This window comes from Chrysemys picta, chromosome 1 (assembly GCF_011386835.1).
Source record: "Chrysemys picta bellii isolate R12L10 chromosome 1, ASM1138683v2, whole genome shotgun sequence".
NCBI lineage: Eukaryota > Metazoa > Chordata > Testudines > Emydidae > Chrysemys > Chrysemys picta.
The window spans coordinates 131862298-131880646 of record NC_088791.1 but is presented as its reverse complement, the minus strand read 5'-3'; the positions used below and the strand labels follow the sequence as shown (position 1 = coordinate 131880646).

The window sequence follows — 18349 nt, the reverse complement described above, 5'->3', positions numbered from 1 at the left end:
GGGTCAGGCTGCTGCTATTGAGTCTGTCAGCTAAAACCAGGATCATTGTTTCCATGTCTGGCACCCAGGAACGCCACTGATGGTTTGTTTTCTTGCTTTAGTTACAACTTACCTATCTCTCCCCAGCAGAAAGGGTTGATTCCACCTGTTGTACAGTTGTACACCATCATTGTTTTTGGTCTGGAAAATACATGAGGTGAAAAATGAAAGAAATTTTAAAGTGTGGAAAGAAAACAGAAAAAAAAATATCCAGTTATCTGCTGGTGGGGCTTAAAATCATGGACGAGAGAATGGGAGCAAGAAATACTTTAACTAAAACATGTCAACTACGTCTCATTGCACTATTTAAGTTTATGGGACAGCTTTGTAATTTCACGGTGTTCAATGGAGATAATTGGGTGTAAATGAGAGCAGACTTTATCTCTATATACCATATTTTCCGGTGTATAAGACGACTGGGCGTATAAGACGACCCCCAACTTTTCCAGTTAAAATATAGAGTTTGGGATATACTGGCCGTATAAGACTACCCCTCTTCCAACGCACACCAAATAAAAATTAAAAAAAACATCAGATTTGATTTCAATATGGTAATTTTAATTCAAATGCTTATGACATGCAGGTACTTAGCAGGAAAACTGTCACTTATAAACATAAGGCTGTTTGTCAGCAAACATGTAAACATAAAACAGTGCAAGTGGATTAAACTTTTCCTAATTCACTTTAAAGCTGAAAGGAAGGATAAGACAATAAACCCATGGGAGCTGCCATGCTGTTTGTTTTCTAAGCTGTCAACCAAACTGGAACTGATGATGATAGGAGGAAGATAACAAACAATAGAGAGAGAGCAAGTGCCGGGTAAGTCCCTGGCGAGTTAGCAACGCCCATCATAACTGCAAGCTATGGTATTTTTACAGATTTTGCTGACGTGACAGTTTCCCTTTAAAAGCCTTCAAAATCCTCCTGTTCGTCATCTGATATCATAAGTACATCAATGACATCTTGTGATACATTTGTAAGGCAGTCATCGTATGGATCGAATTCCGTATCAGATGGTGTGGTCTCAGCTTCGGCTTCCTCTTCATCTTGCCACAAGTAGTTGTCCTCCATACCATCTAATGAATTTGATATGCCACACTTCTTGAAAGACTTGATTACTGTTTCTGCATCAATATCATTCCAGGCTTTTATGACAAACTTGCACAAAACATCCAACTGTGGAGCACGCATGTTTCCTCCTTTTGTGAATGACTTTTCGCCGCTAACCATCCATTCACTCCACTGTTCTCGAATGCGATCTTTAAATGGCTTGTTTAGGCACACATCCAGTGGCTGTACCAACTATGTCAATCCTGCAGGAATAACTGCCGCATCTGTGTTTAGTCTTGCAAGCCTTTGCTTGGTGCTGGGAGTTAAATGAGCCCTGAACATATCCCACACCAGTAGACTACATTTTTGAATAAGTCCACCTGGTCGCCTGCTCCATACATTATCAAGCCATAGCTTTACCCCTTCTTCATCCATCCAGCCTTTTTCATTCACATGTACAAAACAACCAACAGGGAACTTGAGTTTCGGCATTGTTTTTCTTTTAAAAATAATCATTGGTCTCAGTTTGGCGCCATCAGCTGTGCATCCTAGTACCACTGTAAAACTGGACTTCTCATGTCCTGTTGTTTTAATTAAAATTGTTTTTTCACCTTTTTGATGGACAGTTTTATTTCCAACCATATCAAAATTCATTGGAGTTTCATCCATATTTCCAATACTACTTAACGCATAGCCATGTTTAGTGCGCTGTTGTATTATGTATCGATGGAAACTATTTACTTTGCTATCAAGATCTGCAGGTAATTTTTGGGCAATTTTCGTCTTTTGCCTCAGTACCATATTATGCCTTTCCATGAATCTAGTACACCAGGATACAGTGGCCTTAAATCTGTTGCTGTGATCTGGGTTAGATTTGGCCCACTGAAGTGCAAACAAACGTATTTTATTTCGTGTCACTACATAACCGTTTTGGCGATGCTCATTCACCATGTCTGCTACATGTTTTTCGAGTTCTGGCCAATGTGGGGTGCCTCTTCTTAATGCACACTTACCCCTTGGCATACTCTTTAATGCTTTTTCATTTGCTTTCCAATCCCGAACCATCTTTTCTGTTACTCCATATTGTCTTGCAGCAGCGCAGTTATTATGTTCCATGGCAAAGTTTACAACTTTAAGTTTGAAACTGGCTTCACATTTCTTTCTTCTTGCTGGTGGAGCCATGATGGGGTTTTGACTGTCGGACATTTGTATACTGTACTGTATGTACTGGTGCTATACTGTATGAACAGGTACAGATACTGGTGCTGTACTGTATGAACAAGTACAGATACTGGTGCTGTACTGTATGTGGTACCCAGTATACAACAACCAGCCAATCATGGCAAGCGATGTACCTTACCGGCGATTGGCTGGTTGTTGTATACAAAGCCTGCTTGGATTGGTCAGCTCTCCCTGCCTGCCCAGCCCTCCCTGTCTCCAAGACTATCAGAGCGGTAGCGCAAACACGCCTCTTTCACCCGTCTGGCCCGCCCTTGTATCCTATTACCTCCTTCTCTGCCTCTCAGATCTTGCACATGCGCGCCTGCGCCGCTTCACTGCAGTCCTCAGGAGCGAGATCTGAGAGGCAGAGAAGGAGGTAATAGGATACAAGGGTGGGCCAGACAGGTGAAAGAGGCGTGTTTTTCTGGGCACAGCACCGCTCTCTCTCTTTTTGTCATACCCCGGGCGTCCCGGACGCCTGCAGCTTGCTCCGCCCTTGCTGCTTTCATGCGGCCGCGGCAGTTTTTGAGCTCCCCCCACCATATGCGGTGACCGCAGATTCTCCAGTCCGGCTCGGAAGTTTCAGCACCCGGCATATAAGACAACCCCCGATTTTTGAGAAGATTTTCCTGGGTTACAAGGTCGTCTTATACGCCGGAAAATACGGTAGTTTAATCCAAGCTAACTAGATAATAAATAATCAAACAAAATACATTCTAAAAATAAAAAATATCTTACTTGTGCATAGGGTCTTTCATCCCCAAATGCTTTAAATCTATACACAACATACAGCACTAATGAAATGCAACTTCATCTGTGGTTGAGCATGACAACTAAACAGCACAGTAGTGAGATGAGGGCAAATGTTAGCCAAGCACACTAAGGCCTCTTATTGATTTCAATGGGAGTAGGTGCCTATCTTACTTAAGTGCTTTTGAAAATCCCAATAGATGCCAATCTGTAGGGTGACCATATTTCCCTATTGCTGAATATGGGACATCTGGTAAAATTACTCGTATTCAAGCGAGTTCAGTGGCAATCAATTAGAACTATGCAGTGCAAATGTTCAAATTAATATCAAGTTGACTGAGCCCCCATTAAAAAGAAATACTGCGTAGTTGGATTATTTTTATTTACCTTCTTATCTTTAAGGCTTTAGGGTTCACACAGGGAGGGGTGACATACACACCCCTACCCTCCCCCACACACGGGGAGAGGTGACACATACACACTCCCGTATGCCTCTGTCACACAAGGGAGTGACCGACCGACCTGACCCTCCATGCTCGGCACACTCCACCCTCCATGCCTGGCTGGGCCCCTGGGATGGATCTGCCTCTCCCGGTTCCTGGTGCCGTGTCTTCCACAGGCAGCACATGGGGGGGTGGAATGCAAAGTCACATGCTCCCCCTACCCAGATTATTGCCAGGGTTCACACCAAAATGTGGCCAGCAGCAACCTTTTGGCACTGTGTGGGAGGGAAGGGATAGGAGCTGCTACCAACCACAGGGGAAGTGGAGGAGGGGAAAGGGATGACCTGGCCCGTGTATTTGCAGAGCTCATCTCTTCTTTTCTCCCCACCCCTGTGGCTGGAAGCAGCTTGTCCCTTCCTGTCCACACAGTGTTGAAAGACAGCTAACACCTCCAGGCTGCTGCTGGCCACCGACATAACCCAGCCGCCTCCTGTCCCCCCCACTACAGCGTGGGCAGGAAGGGCTTAAGCCCTAAGGATGCATTGTGCACTGGGGCCCAGGAAACCTGACTGCAGGGTCTACAATAAGTGCATGTATAACCAATAAATAACAAATCTTAATTTAATACATAAAGCCACACAAAGACTTATAATGAAGCATGAAAGTCAACAGCTCATAAACAAGGACTCTAAACAAGGTTCATCCTATATATAAATGCAAAATACAATTTAAAAAATGAAGATTAATCAAATCTAGCCAGTGAATCTAGGTAGTGTATGCAATCAATAAATAACAGATTTGGCTTGAGATAAATTATCTATACATCAGTTATTAAACAAACTATGAAAACAATAAAGGAAATGATTAATAAAAGCAGTTTTTTTGTATTTACTGCAAAGTTTCTCTTGATGTATCGTAGCTCATTTGTCCAAGTCAAAGTCAGGGAGACACTATGTGCTTTATAAATCATTTATTTGAAAGATACCACTTTTGCTAGATCCAAAAGTCAGTGGTGATGTGGGGCAATTCTTGCATTTTCCCCAGTTTCCCCAAAATAACGTGTGTCTGTTGATCTTTCATGTTTCATTTACCCAGATGGGGGAGAGAGAATCAAATCCTGGAATGAGGTTGCAAGTTCTGTGATAAAGTCCACATTTCTCTGATGTATTTTAGAATAAGTTTTTCCTGTAGAATGTCACCTGATCAGAAATGATAGTAACCTTCTTGATCATTGATTTTTTTATTAAGCCATACAGCAGCACCACTAATAAACAAAGGCATGAAACGCCCCAGAGGCCACTGGGTAGATAACAGAAATGTAAGTTAGAAATGCTCAGATCTCCCTTTAGATTTACATGCCACAAAATATCTCATTTCAACACAGAGTGGTTTTGCCAGCCAAGTGAAGTTTGTAATGATAATCTGTAATTGCTTTTGAGTCCCACAGGTGTTAAACAAGGGAACCACAGAAAAACCATAGTTAAATTAGAGAGTAGGGAATTGTTTAATAAATTGCATCCTAACTCACACTGTCAGCAGTAGATTATTGCATTTAGCAGTGTTATTGTGTAGAAATTACATTGGCGAAGCCTATGCTATCGCATATTGTATTTACCATGAGCCTGCTCATGGCTAGGCACAGGTGCACAAGGAGATGAAGAGGGTGCAATGAGGCTTCCTTCCAACTCCTTTTTGCCAGGTAGCAAACACAAGGACAGCTGGATTAGCCCTTTCCTTAGGGGTAGTGAGCGGGGGTAAGCAAGGGAACCGACCTGAGTTATAGTCCAGCTCTGCTACACAGTCTTCGGGCCTGATTCCCAGTTACGTTAAGGCCCTTTTGACATCATGCTGGCATCGGTCAGAGGCCTTAAAGTGGGTGTAAATGTAATTTATGCTTGCTTGAAGGCCTCTGACACTGTCCAAGTGGTGTAACAGGGCTTTAGTGTCAATGAGAATCAGGCCAGCTGTGTAGCTGTGGGGATATATCACTTAACTTTTCTGTGCTTCAGTTTTCTCATCTGTAAGATAAATGGCAACATACTAAATGCTCCCTGTGGGCAGTGCATCTCTGCACCTTCCTACTGCTTTGGAAGCCTCATCTAGTGCTACACTTCTGCTTAGAATAAACACCAACTTGCTCCATGCCTGGGATTACTCATTTCAATCACCACTGTGAACATACTGGGTAAAGTTTTCAAAAATGTCGAGATAAGTGATGTCGGACCCGAACTCAGGTGCTTTAAAAAAAAAAATCTCTTACCCATTTTGACAGGTTAGAGGTGAAACCTGACCATTTCCCCACACTGTCCAGCTGGTGTCAGTCACTGTTTAAATACTTTCTATACTTACATTGATTTTTTAAAGTGTGTTCCTTATTTTGTAAAATAAAAAGCACATCAAGTAAGCCGTTTATCTTTATCCTACAACTTGCTGTGCACTATCTAGGTTTTTACATAATGCCCATCACTGTGGCATCTAATTTCCTCCCAAAATTATGAAATGTACATATAAAATAAATCTCCTTCTCTTTGTTCCTTGCAAAGCATTACCTAATTGTTTTTAATATTTGGTTGTGGTGTCACTGTGGGAAGGCTAGATCAAAAAAGGGGTTCTGCATTGTGCTTTGAAGATACTGAAGTTCATGGTCATCCTGATCTGCCTGGGGAGTGAGTTCCACATTCATAAGCCAGTCTCTGAGAACACGCTACCTTCTGTATTCATGAGTTTCACACTTGAGGTTGACAATTCTTTTGTTCCAGTGGAATATGGTTGTCATAGGGCATTCAAGTCACACAGGGATGAAGTGGTCCCTCATGTAACATGGGTAAATTCCACAGAGGGCTCTGAAGAGGAGGACTGAAATCTTACATTTCACCAAGTATTCAACAGGGAACCAGTCAGAAAAGTGGAGTGATGGGCTCTCAGCAACCATGCATTGCTGGGCACATGAGCTACTGTGATCTGAACCAGCATTTTAAGTTCTTTGGTTTCATATTCAGATACGGAGAATTACAGGAATAAGGCCTAATGGTCACAAATGCAGGAATCACCACAGTTAACTCCAAATCTGACAAGAGGAGGCATAGTTTTCTTGCCAGGAGAAGATGGGAAAAGACTTTTTTCACTGCCATGGGTGGCATCCAGAAGCAGTGAGGAGATCAGGTGAATACTGAAGCAGCAGTGACTTAATCTGAGGACAGATGTCTTCACTGAAGGGTGTTGTTATAGAGGTGAGGAGTTCTTGGAAGGGCTTCCTTCTCCCTTCCCAAGAATCAGCTTCAGAAGGTTTTTCTTCATTTAATTGCTGATTGCAACCAAGGCCTTGGATAGCTGAGAAATGGTGTTGTTTTCAGCTGATGAGAAGGTAATGTAGGGTTGTGTGTTATCCACTCATTGTTGGCATTGGAGTTTATGCTGATCACAGTCTCCCTTGTGATTTCATATCAATGTTGAACAGAATGGCCGAGAGAATAGATCTTTGAGGAACTCCAAAGGCGTGAGCTCTGAAGCTGAAGGAGCAGAAATCAGTCATGCCTTTCTGGTTGCGATCTGAGAGGAATGACCGAAGTCATCATGGCATGATCCTACTAATCTCTGCTGCATGTCTGAAGCAGGACATCAGATAGACGGTATCATGGGTCAGTAGATGAAGGGCCCTTGTCCGTGGCTAAAGGATGTTCATCCATCAGTGCTAATAACACTCTCTCTGTTCCATATCTTGACTTGAAGCATGATTGGGAGGGGTCAAAGATACTGTTAGCACCTAGGAACAGTTGAAGGAGACACCTGGAGAGCTTCTCAATCAGGTTAGATACTGGGTGGTAATTACAGAGGTTGATTATGTCAAGGTGTAGCAGGGTGGTTACCCCGCTCCTGCCCTGAAGGGCTTAAAAAAGCCAGGGAGAGGGCTGTGGCAGGGAAAAGCCAGGCTGATTGGGGAAGTAGCCACAATCAGGCCCAGCTGGTCCCTATAAAAGGCTGTGAGCCAGAGGCCCAGGATAACTCTCTCTCTCTCTGCCTTTAGAGGAAGAAGGGCCTGGCTACTAGGGAGCGTACCTGGGTACTTAAGGTGGAGCAGGGCTGGGGAAAGGGAAAGGGAGCCGGGGAGCTCCGGCCTAGGAAAGCTTCAGGCTGCAGGCCTGGCAAGGCCTATTAGGTACAGGATTGCAGGGGGCAGCCCATGGGTAGGCAGAGGCAGCAGGGCCAAACCCCTTTGCCTGTGACGAGTGGCTTATACTGCAGTCTGCCCCAGTGAACGGGGCTAGACAGAGACTGGGCAGTAGCCTAACACAGAGGTGAAGTAGGGATAGTGGGTGGGGGTTCCCCTGGGAGGAGGAGACCCAGAGCTGTGAGGGGTTACTGCCACGGGGCAGCACCGCAGACAACGGGGCACCGGGTCCGGGAGGGACACGGGGGCCAAGCGGCAGGCGGGACACTGGCCTGCAGAGGGTGCTCCGGAGGCTGGAAGAGCTAATTCCCGAGACGACCAGCAGGAGGCACCGCTGGGGTGAGTCCGTATGTCTACACAAGGGATGGTCTCTTAAGTATTTGCCAGATTATGACATGCTGTAGGGGGGTGGCAGGATTTTCCTTTCCTTGATGAAGATATAGATATCTCAGTTAGGAGGAGTCCCAGATGCTCTTGATACTTTTTGACTAGTCAATGAGAATTTAGATCAAAGCCATAGGTAGTGGCTCAGTTTTTCTCCTGTATTTCTAGAACTTCCTGTTGTGTGCTGGGCTAGCTTCAGAAGAGGGTGATATTGTGTTATGGTGGAAAAGGCCAATGTACAGTACATGGTGTTTCAGCAGCACATCTCTGTTGTTGGTGATATTTTATGAGAAGTAGAGTGATAATTCTTTGCACCAGGAGATGGTGAGTTCTGTACCTGAGAGAGAGCATTCCCCATTAACAAGACAATTCATGGTCCAGAATAGTTCAGTAGAGTACGATTTAACAGTTGGAAAGGTAGGATTTTTTTGTTTTTCTCCATAAGTACTGCATAGATTCACAGGAATTCCTTGTACTGGAGTCTGTCTGCATCTGCCCAAGTTTTATGCCACACACATAAGAGCTCAGCTTCCTTCCACCTGATGCTTTCGTTTCAGCACATCAAAGAAACAAAGGAGATCTGTAGAGGAGAAGGGTACTTTGGTGACAGAGGTGACTAATGAGTTGTCATAGTGACTGGTTAGATTTTCTATTCTGCTATCTTTTTTGGTGGTGAGGCATTACCTACAATAGTGTTGTGGAAATTAACTCAGTTCCCGAGCCTGAGGCCAATTGTTATTGTTCCTTCTTGCCTGGACACGGGTCAGTTTTGATCGCAGCCTGGTGGAAGCTGTGGTCAGTCCAGGATAAGGACAGTTTCTTGTGTCCCCCTGTATCCATGCCAAGTCTAAACTCAAGCTCAAATATGACTGACAGCATGTCCAGGTCCAAAGATAACTTGTCAAAAACAGAGGGTAGAAAATATATAGAAAAGGTTTGGGGCTATTGTATCTGAGTTGTTGTCAACATGGATATGAAAGGTCTCAGGATTATAAGTCTTGGGGACTTCATTAACATATCAGACAGCAACTCAGGCAGTCCCTCTAGTAAACATTTGCTCTTTGCAGTCTATAGATTAGCATAATGCACATGTATAACTTGTCTCTGGATTTGCAGAATGACTGGATCCTCTAATGTTTTTTTTTTTTTTTGGCCAGGTAGCTTCTCATACAATTGGAATATGATGACTGATACCCCTCCAGGGTTGCCTTGTAAAGGTCTAGGTTTGTGGTATACTGAGGTTTCAGTGACACAGGTCAGGACCTCTTGAGTATAAAGGGCTTCCTGACAATTCACCTAACATTCATCAGCAGGAACATGATATCCTGATGTTTGTCTCCCCCTGTTGTAAGTTTGTATGAAATCACTGTTGTCTGACTGCATACAATTGGCAGCAAATTTATACCAATCTGCATTCTGGGTCCTAGTTTGCACTTCCTGTTTGCATTTCTTCCAGATAAAACTTGGACTGGGGAGGAGTGTTGGGTGTTAGTTGTGGCTGGTTTTGGCAGAGACCTGGGTGTGAACCAATTGGCAAAGGTTCTCGATACCTCTGGGCATTATGCTGTTGCTGTGAGAAGGAGCAACACTGCTCAAACTCCACTCCAGAGTAGCAGAAAGGGGGTTTGCAAGTAGGAGCCATTTTTACCTCCACTATTTTAGGTGCAGGTATTAGGCCGTTTGGGAATGATGGAAGGTGTGAGCTTGTGGTTTTCAGGGTTTCTCTGGTAAGACAGGCCCTTCTTTCTCCTGGAGGGGCAATGGGAGAGAGCATTTCTTGAGTGGGGGTTTCAAAGCTCACAGACCCAGGAAGTCCGTCTCTGGGGCTCTCTCTGCTTCCTGCTTTGCAGGTCAGACAGCACTCCTCAGCCTATGGAGGGTGCTTCTCCCTGGTGGAGGGAAGTGGCATTTGTGTTTTGGAATTGGAGCAGTTGTGCTCTCATTCACTTGTGCTGGTCACTCCTCTTCTTTGCCAGCTGCTTTTGGGTGGGAATGAGGAAAAAAACGAAACTGCAAAGTCTAAGCTGCCTTTAAGGCTCATTTCTGGCTCCCCGTATTCTGGCTTGTTTGTGGGTTTTCTTCACCCTAGGCTCACGGGATAGAGGATAAGACTGGCTTTCATGTTTTCTTTCCTTTTTGTGTTGTATTGATTTCACATAGTTACATAGGCCTCTGTAATAATCCATGAAACTTACACCATAGCTCCCATTACACAAATATTTAAATGTCAGACCAAGAAGTTAAACAGGAAAAGATGTTAAATCTTTAATGTGGCTTATACATGTGCCTTTACCAAGCAATGAACTGAGGTTTAATATCATCTCCCCCTCACACACACACACAAACCTATAACATAATAACCTATTTAAATCATGCAATTTTTTTCAAAGCAATATATTCCATCTATGAAACACCAAGCTCCATTTGGAAAACACCTGTATGAATAGCTGATTCAATGCCCTGGTTGGGGAAGAGGGCCAATTAAATGACTTTAACTTGATACCTCAAGAGAAGAACCACCCTGTGATTACAGTTCTGTAGTCTTAAGATTCCATTTTTCTGGCAAGGGCTGCCTTTTTAAAGAACTCAGTGTTATTTAATGGCAGTAACCATGTAGAGCAGGAAATATGAAAAAGAGGTAGAATTTTAAAAGTTCAGGACTGTAGTTAGCTCAAGAGAGACCCTTGGGTCTGCCATTTGTGCTTGCACTGCTCAGAGGAACAGGCATTGGTCATAGCTTGTGAGTAAGGATCCCATCTGGCCAATGACTACAGGGAGAGCTCTCCACCTGCAGAGATGAAGTGAGAGAAAGTAAATCCTCAGCCCTCACATCCAGAAGCCATACTGAGGACAAAGTGTTGCTGGTATTTTCCAGTCCCTGCCCACAAAAGAGGCTTTGCTATGTGAATTACAAAAACTCACAGTAGATTGGGCAGATGTTCAAAATATGACTGTGTGCCGCCTGGCTCCGCGAGGCTTCTTGAGCTTGTGCTTCTCTCCCCCTTGAATATGCACTTGGACATTGCGATAATCCTGGGGCGTGGCTCTTTCTTGATTGTGGGTGGGGAGAAGTGGTGCTATGTCCCAAATGCCACCCACTTGTGGCACCATGATGAGACACCACTTACAGTAAATCGGCAGATCTGCAAGTTCTCTCTGCTTTTTTACATAAGCATCGATGTTTAAATGATCATTCAAAGGCCCACTGATGAACAACCCACTGAGATGAGTAGGACCGTTCAAAATCCTCAGAGCTGTTGTTTAAGGCTCTCTGCAGACTCTTCTCTGAATCAGTTACGACTTGTTTACATGGGAGATTTTTCTAGTTACATTGGTAATCATATCCGTAAAGTTAAACTACAGGCGTTATACAAGTATAACAACTCTTCATATTAGGCATACGAGTGGCTTTTTCACTTTATCTTATACTGCTTCCAAAATGATATAAGCTAAACCAGAAAAAGGCACTCTTATATTGCAATAAGAATGTCCACATGGAGGCCTGGACTATACTAGGTTGACATAAGTATGGAAAAATCCACAGCCCTGAGTGGCATAATTAAGCCAACTTAAGTCCTCATGTAGAATTCTTCCATCGACCTAGCTACTGCCTCTCAAGAAGGTGGATTACCTACGCTGATAGGCGAACCCCTCCCGTCTTCATACGTAGTGTCTACAGTGAAGCACTACCGCGGCATAGCTGTTCTGTTGTAGCATTTTAAGCGTATACAAGCCCAGAGACTTCTAAAGCGCTATAGTTATACCAGTAAAGTCACACCCTAACTTAACTTCCCCATGTAGACAAGCCCTTACACTCAATTCACATTTTAGAGGTTTTCTCTGCAACCATAACAGATGGAGACTTACTGTTTTACAATGAAAGCTGATATTCTGCAGTGTAACACATCTGCTTCAGAGAGATGATGATGTGGCATATGGGTGTATATTGGCTTTTTCTAAGGGTTGCTCATGTCATATTCCTGACTGTCTCGGCTGTAGGAGTTTGGGCCCAGTTGTAAGCTGGCTCATAAGGATAGTGTTATTAATGAGTGTAACTGGAGGTGAGTTCTGCCTCATGAACCTAATATACTAGGCAGGAGAACACTAGTTAAACATATGGGACACATTCTGAAAACCCATGTATTTACTCTGGCAAAACTCAATAAAATCCATGGGAGGTTTTTGTGAGTAAGGATTTAGCCCATATAGAATCCAGAGAACACTCCTCATCAGGTTATAACATTTTCCCCTACTTGCCACCCCTCACCCCCATGGACATATTTATTTACCCTCCTGTTTACACGCAGCCATCCTCTGAAACCTGTATTTCATCAATTTTCCTTTGGTTAAAGAGGGTCTATAAGACTAGACAGCCTTTTCAACACCATTCCCACTTTGATTAGTTAATATTTTTACAGTTCTATGTATTCATGTATATGTCCCGTACTTTATAAGTGCTAAGTAATCATCTTACTGACCAAAGGGATTCCTGCAGAGTGGCATAAAAAGCTCTCCCACATTCCAGGATCTGTCTTCATGGCTTCTGTAGCACTTTAGTCTTTACCACACCCAGGAAGCAAGATATTGAACTTGGGAATCAAATGCTGCTGTCTTATGAAGTCTAAGTTGGATGATATTTGCTGTCCCATTAAAATCCATATTGTACCATAATACCTTACCAGCAATCTGAGAAACAAGTGCTCATCCCTACCTGTGAACTGCAGTGTACCACCCAGCCGCTAGGATGAGGTTGATGACGACATCTACTGGAATCAGATCTGCTACTGCATCATTATTGACTTTGAGAGTTTGCAGAATCCCTTTACCAGCCTGTGTGACAGAGGGAAAGAGTCAGTGACAATATGCCATGACAAGATTTCCTTGGCCTAGAGAGGATGCAGCATCACTTAGTCACTTTTCAAGCCCACTGTGGAACACAGAAGATCAGTCTGCCTCTATGGAGAGCCAGCGCTCATAGACCCATAGACTTTAAGGTCAGAAGGGACCACTATGATCGTCTAGTCTGACCTCCTGCACCACGCAGGCCACAGAATCTCACCCACCCACTCCTGTAATAAACCCCTAACCTATGTCTGAGCTACTGAGTTCCTCAAATCATGGTTTAAAGACTTCAAAGTGCAGAGAATTCTCCAGCAAGTGACCCGTGCCCCACGTAGCAGAGGAAGGCGAAAAACCCCCAGGGCCTCTGCCAATCTGCCCTGGAGGAAAATTCCTTCCCAACCCCAAATATGGCCATCAGCTAAACCCTGAGTATGTGAGCAAGACTCACCAGCCAGACACCCAGGAAAGAATTCTCTGTAGTAACTCAGATCCCACCCTATCCCATCACAGGCCAGTGGGCATATTTACCGCTAATAGTCAAAGATCAATTAATTGCCAAAATTAGGCTATCTCATCATACCATCCCCTCCATAAACTTATCAAGCTTAGTCTTGAAGCCAGATATGTCTTTTGCCCCCACAGCTCCCCTTGGAAGGCTGTTCCAGAACTTCACTCCTCTGATGGTTAGTGCTTTATATTCTCGTGTGGATCAAACTGTTTAGTGTTGTCAGAGGAAGTTGGAAATGTGATGAGCAAATGTCAGTAGAAGTGTATAAAAAGGCAGTGGCCTTGTTTAACTCATGATGATAAAAGGACATCCAGCAAGAAAGACATTTTTATGTTTTGTGGTAAAATTTTCAAAAGCACTTAAATGATTTAGGAACCTAAATTCCATTTTCAAAAATCACATGGGAGCTTAAGTCCTATTGATTTTCAATGAGACTTAGGCTCCCAAGTGCCTAAGTGTAACATTTTTGAACATGCTCAAATGACTTAGGCACCTAACTTCCATTCTCAAAAGTCACATAGGCACTTAGGAGCCTATGTCTCTTGAAAGTCAATAAGCACTTTAGAAATGGCTCTTAAGTGCTTTTGAAAATCTTACCCTGATCTTTTGGATTTAGCTATACATCCATTCTGAAGTTTACCTTCCATGTTATGATTTGTTCCTAAAGTACCATCAGCGTGCGTAGTCCTTTCCCTCAGGGCTTACAGTTATAGGGTATGTCTACACTGCAACAACGGAGTGTAATGCAGCTCAAGGTTACATACGTGAGCTCTGTTTAATCTGACTAGCTTGTGTCCTGAAACAGTGAAAGCACAGCAGTGTGAGCTTCAGCACTGGCTACCCAGGGTTCTAGGTGGCTTTGTACAGCCTGCACTGAAGGTCGCACTGCTGTGGCTTCACTGTTCTGGAACTTGAGCTAGCTAGATTAAAGCTAGCTCAGGTGTGTCTACTCAAGGTGCAGTCACACCCTGTGATTGCGGTCTAGACACACTCCAAGTTAAGATGTAACTTTGTTGAGTGCCAATTACAAATGTTGTGAAGAAGGGAGGAGGAAGTCAGAGCTTCCTCTGGGTTTGATGTAGTTGGTAATGCACTTCTCAGGGGTTCCATAATGATTTGTTTTTAACTGAGTGTTTGTGATGATGTTTCTGTGCAAGGGAGATTATGGTTTGGAGGCTTCATGGAAGAAGTCTTTTAAAGAGAGACTTGAAGGAGCAAGAGTAACAGCAGGGCAGACTGGATCAGCCAGGGTGTTTCAGAGAGGGGGTACGAGACATGGAGGTGAAAGCGGGGGAAGGAAACTGAGGGAGTGTGTTGGGCATGAGGCCTAAGTGCAAACAGCTGAGTGAAAAGTTATGAGGAAAAAGAGAGAAAGGCAGGAGCTAAGCAGTGTAATGTCTGGACTACAAGGATAAGGGACCTGAATTTGATGTAGAAGGCAACAGAAAAATCAGTGAAGGGATCTGGAGAGCAAAGGATGCAGTAACATCAGCAAGAAAGAAAGTGTTTCTGCACCCGCATTTTGGGCAGCTGTAAGAGACTAGAGAGGAGAAGATCAGTGTTACGAGAGAAGATTTGGAGCCAATGTAATCAGTGATCTTCAAGACAGATTGAAGAGAGATCATTCAAGATAGTTATGTCCAAACTCCAAAGCTAACGGCGAAGAGTTAGAGAGGGATCTCACAAAACCGGGGTGACTGGGACACAAAGTGGCAGGTGAAATTCAACACTGATAAATGCGAAGTAATTCACACTGGAAAAAATAATCCCAACTACACATATATAATGATGGGTTTTAAATTAGCTGCTCAAGAAAGATCTTGGAATCACCTGAAAACTTCATCTTAATGTGCAGCAGTGGTCAAAAAGGCTAACAGAATACTAGGAAAGGGATAGAAAGTAAGACAGAAAATATCATAATGCATTATATAAATCCAAGGTGCATCCACACCTTGAATACTGTGTCCAGTTCTGGTCACCCCATCTCAAAAAGGATATGGTGGAACTGGAACAGGTTCAGAGAAGGACAACAAAGATGATCAAGGGTATGGAATGGCTTGTGTATGAGCAGAGACTAAAAAGATTAGGGTTGTTCAGCTTAGAAAAAAAGACTCAGAACAGGAATATGATAGAAGTCTTTAAAACCATGAATGGTGTGGGAAAAGTGAATAGAGGTGTGTTATTTACCCTTTCCCACAATACAGAAACCAGGAGACACTCCATGAAATTAATAGGCAGAAGGTTTAATACAAACAAGAGGAAGTACTGTTTCACATAATTTAGTTAACCTGTGGAATTCATTGCCATGGGATGTTGTGAGGGCCAAAAGTATAACTGAGTTTGAAAAAGTAGTAGTTAAGTTCATTGAGGATAGGTCCATCAATGGATATTAGCCAAGATGGTCAGGCATGCAACTCCATGCTCAGGGCCACCCTAAACCTTTGACTGCCAGAAGCCAGGAGGGGAAGACAGGGCTGGATCATTCCAGCTGCCCTGTTTTGTATATTCCCCCGCAAGCTCTGATACTGGCCACTTTCAGAGACTGGATACTGGGATAGATGGACTCAGTATGACCGTTCTTATCTTCCCCTGTCACTCCTGAGCTGTCCATGCCTATCAGGGCCTTTGTGTGGCTGTTGTAGTGTCCGTGTGTGGTGAATGGCACACACTGCCATGATCCAAAGGGGAGAGTAGAGTGCTGGTTAACGGTGAGCTGCGGGGGGAAAAGGGAGCGATGAGCAAAAGGACAAGCCTTGGTGGAAGCTGCCAAAATCCTTTCCCCAACCTTTCCTTCCCTCTAAGGCAGGAGTGGAGCTTGCACATAGGGTGACCAGACAGCAAATGTGAAAAATCGGGACAGGGGATGGGGGGGTAATAGGAGCCTATATAAGAAAAAGACTCAAAAATCGGGACTGTCCCTATAAAATCGGGACATCTGGTCACCCTACTTGCACAGGAAGCGGGGGAGAGCCAGAGATACTCAGCAGCCACAAGGTGGGGAGAAAGAGGAAGAGGATTTTGCAAGTTCACCTATTTATAAGCAATGTTCCAATGTGCTCATCACATCAAACTACTGTGATACAATTCTTTTTTGTCAGTCTGTACCTCCCTCAGATAATGAAGTACCTCGCTAGCTGTGAAAGGTTGAGGACCACTGCTACAAACAAACAGAGCATATCCAGCCCTGCATAACCACGTGTCTGAAATCTGGGCTGAAAAGCCTTGCTAGAATGATTGTTTTTAAAGTTTGTTCTTAGCCCATAAACAATGCACATGTTTGATGTCATTCTGATGCTTATTAAAGATATTAGAGTCACAAAAAAGTTGCAGATAAGTTATAATCATGTAAGCTTCCCCACCCAGCTCTGACAATTTACCTCAACCATATCCTGCAGCAACCTTCTGTTGTTCTAGTCTTGGGCCACAAAACAATTCTGCCAAAACACTTTAGTTCTAACTTACAACATCACCTTCTGCTAGCCCATTCCTAAGCTACACACCACTGGCAGCAGCATGTAGAGCTGTGTCCACACTCTGGTGTGTAGTTACACGTGTCAGTGAAAGGTTCTGGCCGAGGGAAGGCGGGGGAAAGGCTTCAGCTGCTCCCTGCTGCCAGAGCCTTTCACTGCAGCAAGGAAAAGCTCAGCCTTTCTCCATTGCCTCCCCCCACCTGCCAGAACCACCCCCCTTCCTGTTGCTGGAGTCTTTCACTGCAGCAGGGAAAGGCTCCAGCAATGGGGAGGCAGCGGGACACTACACTGGCAAAAATAGCAGTGTAGACAGGGAGGCACTACTTGGGCGAGTAGAGAGCTGTGTAGGGTGTGTACTCAAGTACTTACCCACAGCTGTCAGCCATGCCTCCACTTTACTCACCTAAGCCCTGCCTCACCAGCTACACTGTTACTGATACCCGGGCTGGGGAGCTATGCAGTATGTACACTGCATGCCACCCAAACAAGCATGCTGTGTAGATGCAACCTTAGTGCTCTCTTCAGAAGAAACAGCCAATCATGTTGAATTCTGAATTTTGTGATGTGAACAAATGGTGACCACATACAGGTGGGCAAACTCACATTCAATTGTGCCCAAATTGCTACTTGAACCCACTAGAAGAGAGAGGCTGATGCATGCTTATTTACTAGGGTTACCATATCTAATAAATAAAAAAAGAGGACCCTCCGCCCCCTCCTCCCTCCCACTCCCAGCCACACGGAAAGGGCTGCCCGAGCGCTACCGGCTTCACGGTTTGCCGGGCAGCCCCCAGACCCTGCGCCCCCGGCCGGCGCTTCCCCAGCGCAGCTGGAGCCCGGGAGGGGAAGCGCGCAGCCGGGGGCGCAGGGTCTGGAGGCTGCCCGGCAAACTGTGAAGCCGGTAGCGCTTGGGCTTCGGGCAGCCTCCTTGCCTCCGGACCCTGCGCCCCCAGCCGGGCACTTCCCCTCCCGGGCTCCAGCGGCGCAGGGTCCGGAGGCATGGGGGCTTCCCGAAGCCGGTAGTGCTCGGGCAACCCGGCTCTTAAACACAGCCGAAGAGTCAGGGGAGGAGCAGAGCCGCCATTTTTCCGGACGTGTTCGGCTTTTTGGCAATTTCCCCCGGACGGGGGTTTGAGTGCCGAAAAGCCGGACATGTCTGGGAAAAAGAGGACGTATGGTAACCCTATATTTACCTATTGTAGTAGTTATGACATGTTATAAACATACACTCTATTCATATTGATGGTCATATGTATTTGAAGTAGATCTTCGATATACAAATAAATATTAATATATAAATCAAACAAATTGAATGCTGCACATTATTTGATTCATTATATATAGTACACTATTTCTGTATAAGGCATGTCCTAATTTTTGTATCAGATTGTTGACATTCTCTCTTTGGTATAATAAAAGCTACTTCAACTGAGGTCTCTGAGATCACTTGACTGTTTGAGTTTGACATTTTTAG

At 44.4% G+C, this 18349-nt stretch overlaps 1 protein-coding gene across 9 annotated transcripts in view; it reads right to left on the bottom strand.

Annotated features, from left to right (window-relative positions):
- Positions 1–18349, bottom strand: part of FAR2 (fatty acyl-CoA reductase 2) — a 208782-nt gene that overhangs the window by 31000 nt on the left and 159433 nt on the right. For all 9 annotated transcript variants that reach the window (XR_010593300.1, XR_010593301.1, XM_065570549.1 and 6 more), the window contains 2 exons: positions 12767–12885; positions 113–180 (listed from right to left, as the gene is read on the bottom strand). Coding sequence is in view for 7 of the 9 variants with exons in the window: in XM_065570549.1 (XP_065426621.1) it covers positions 113–180; positions 12767–12885 (187 nt within the window). In the remaining 2 variants the exon portion in view is untranslated. The remainder of the gene's footprint in view (positions 1–112; positions 181–12766; positions 12886–18349) is intronic.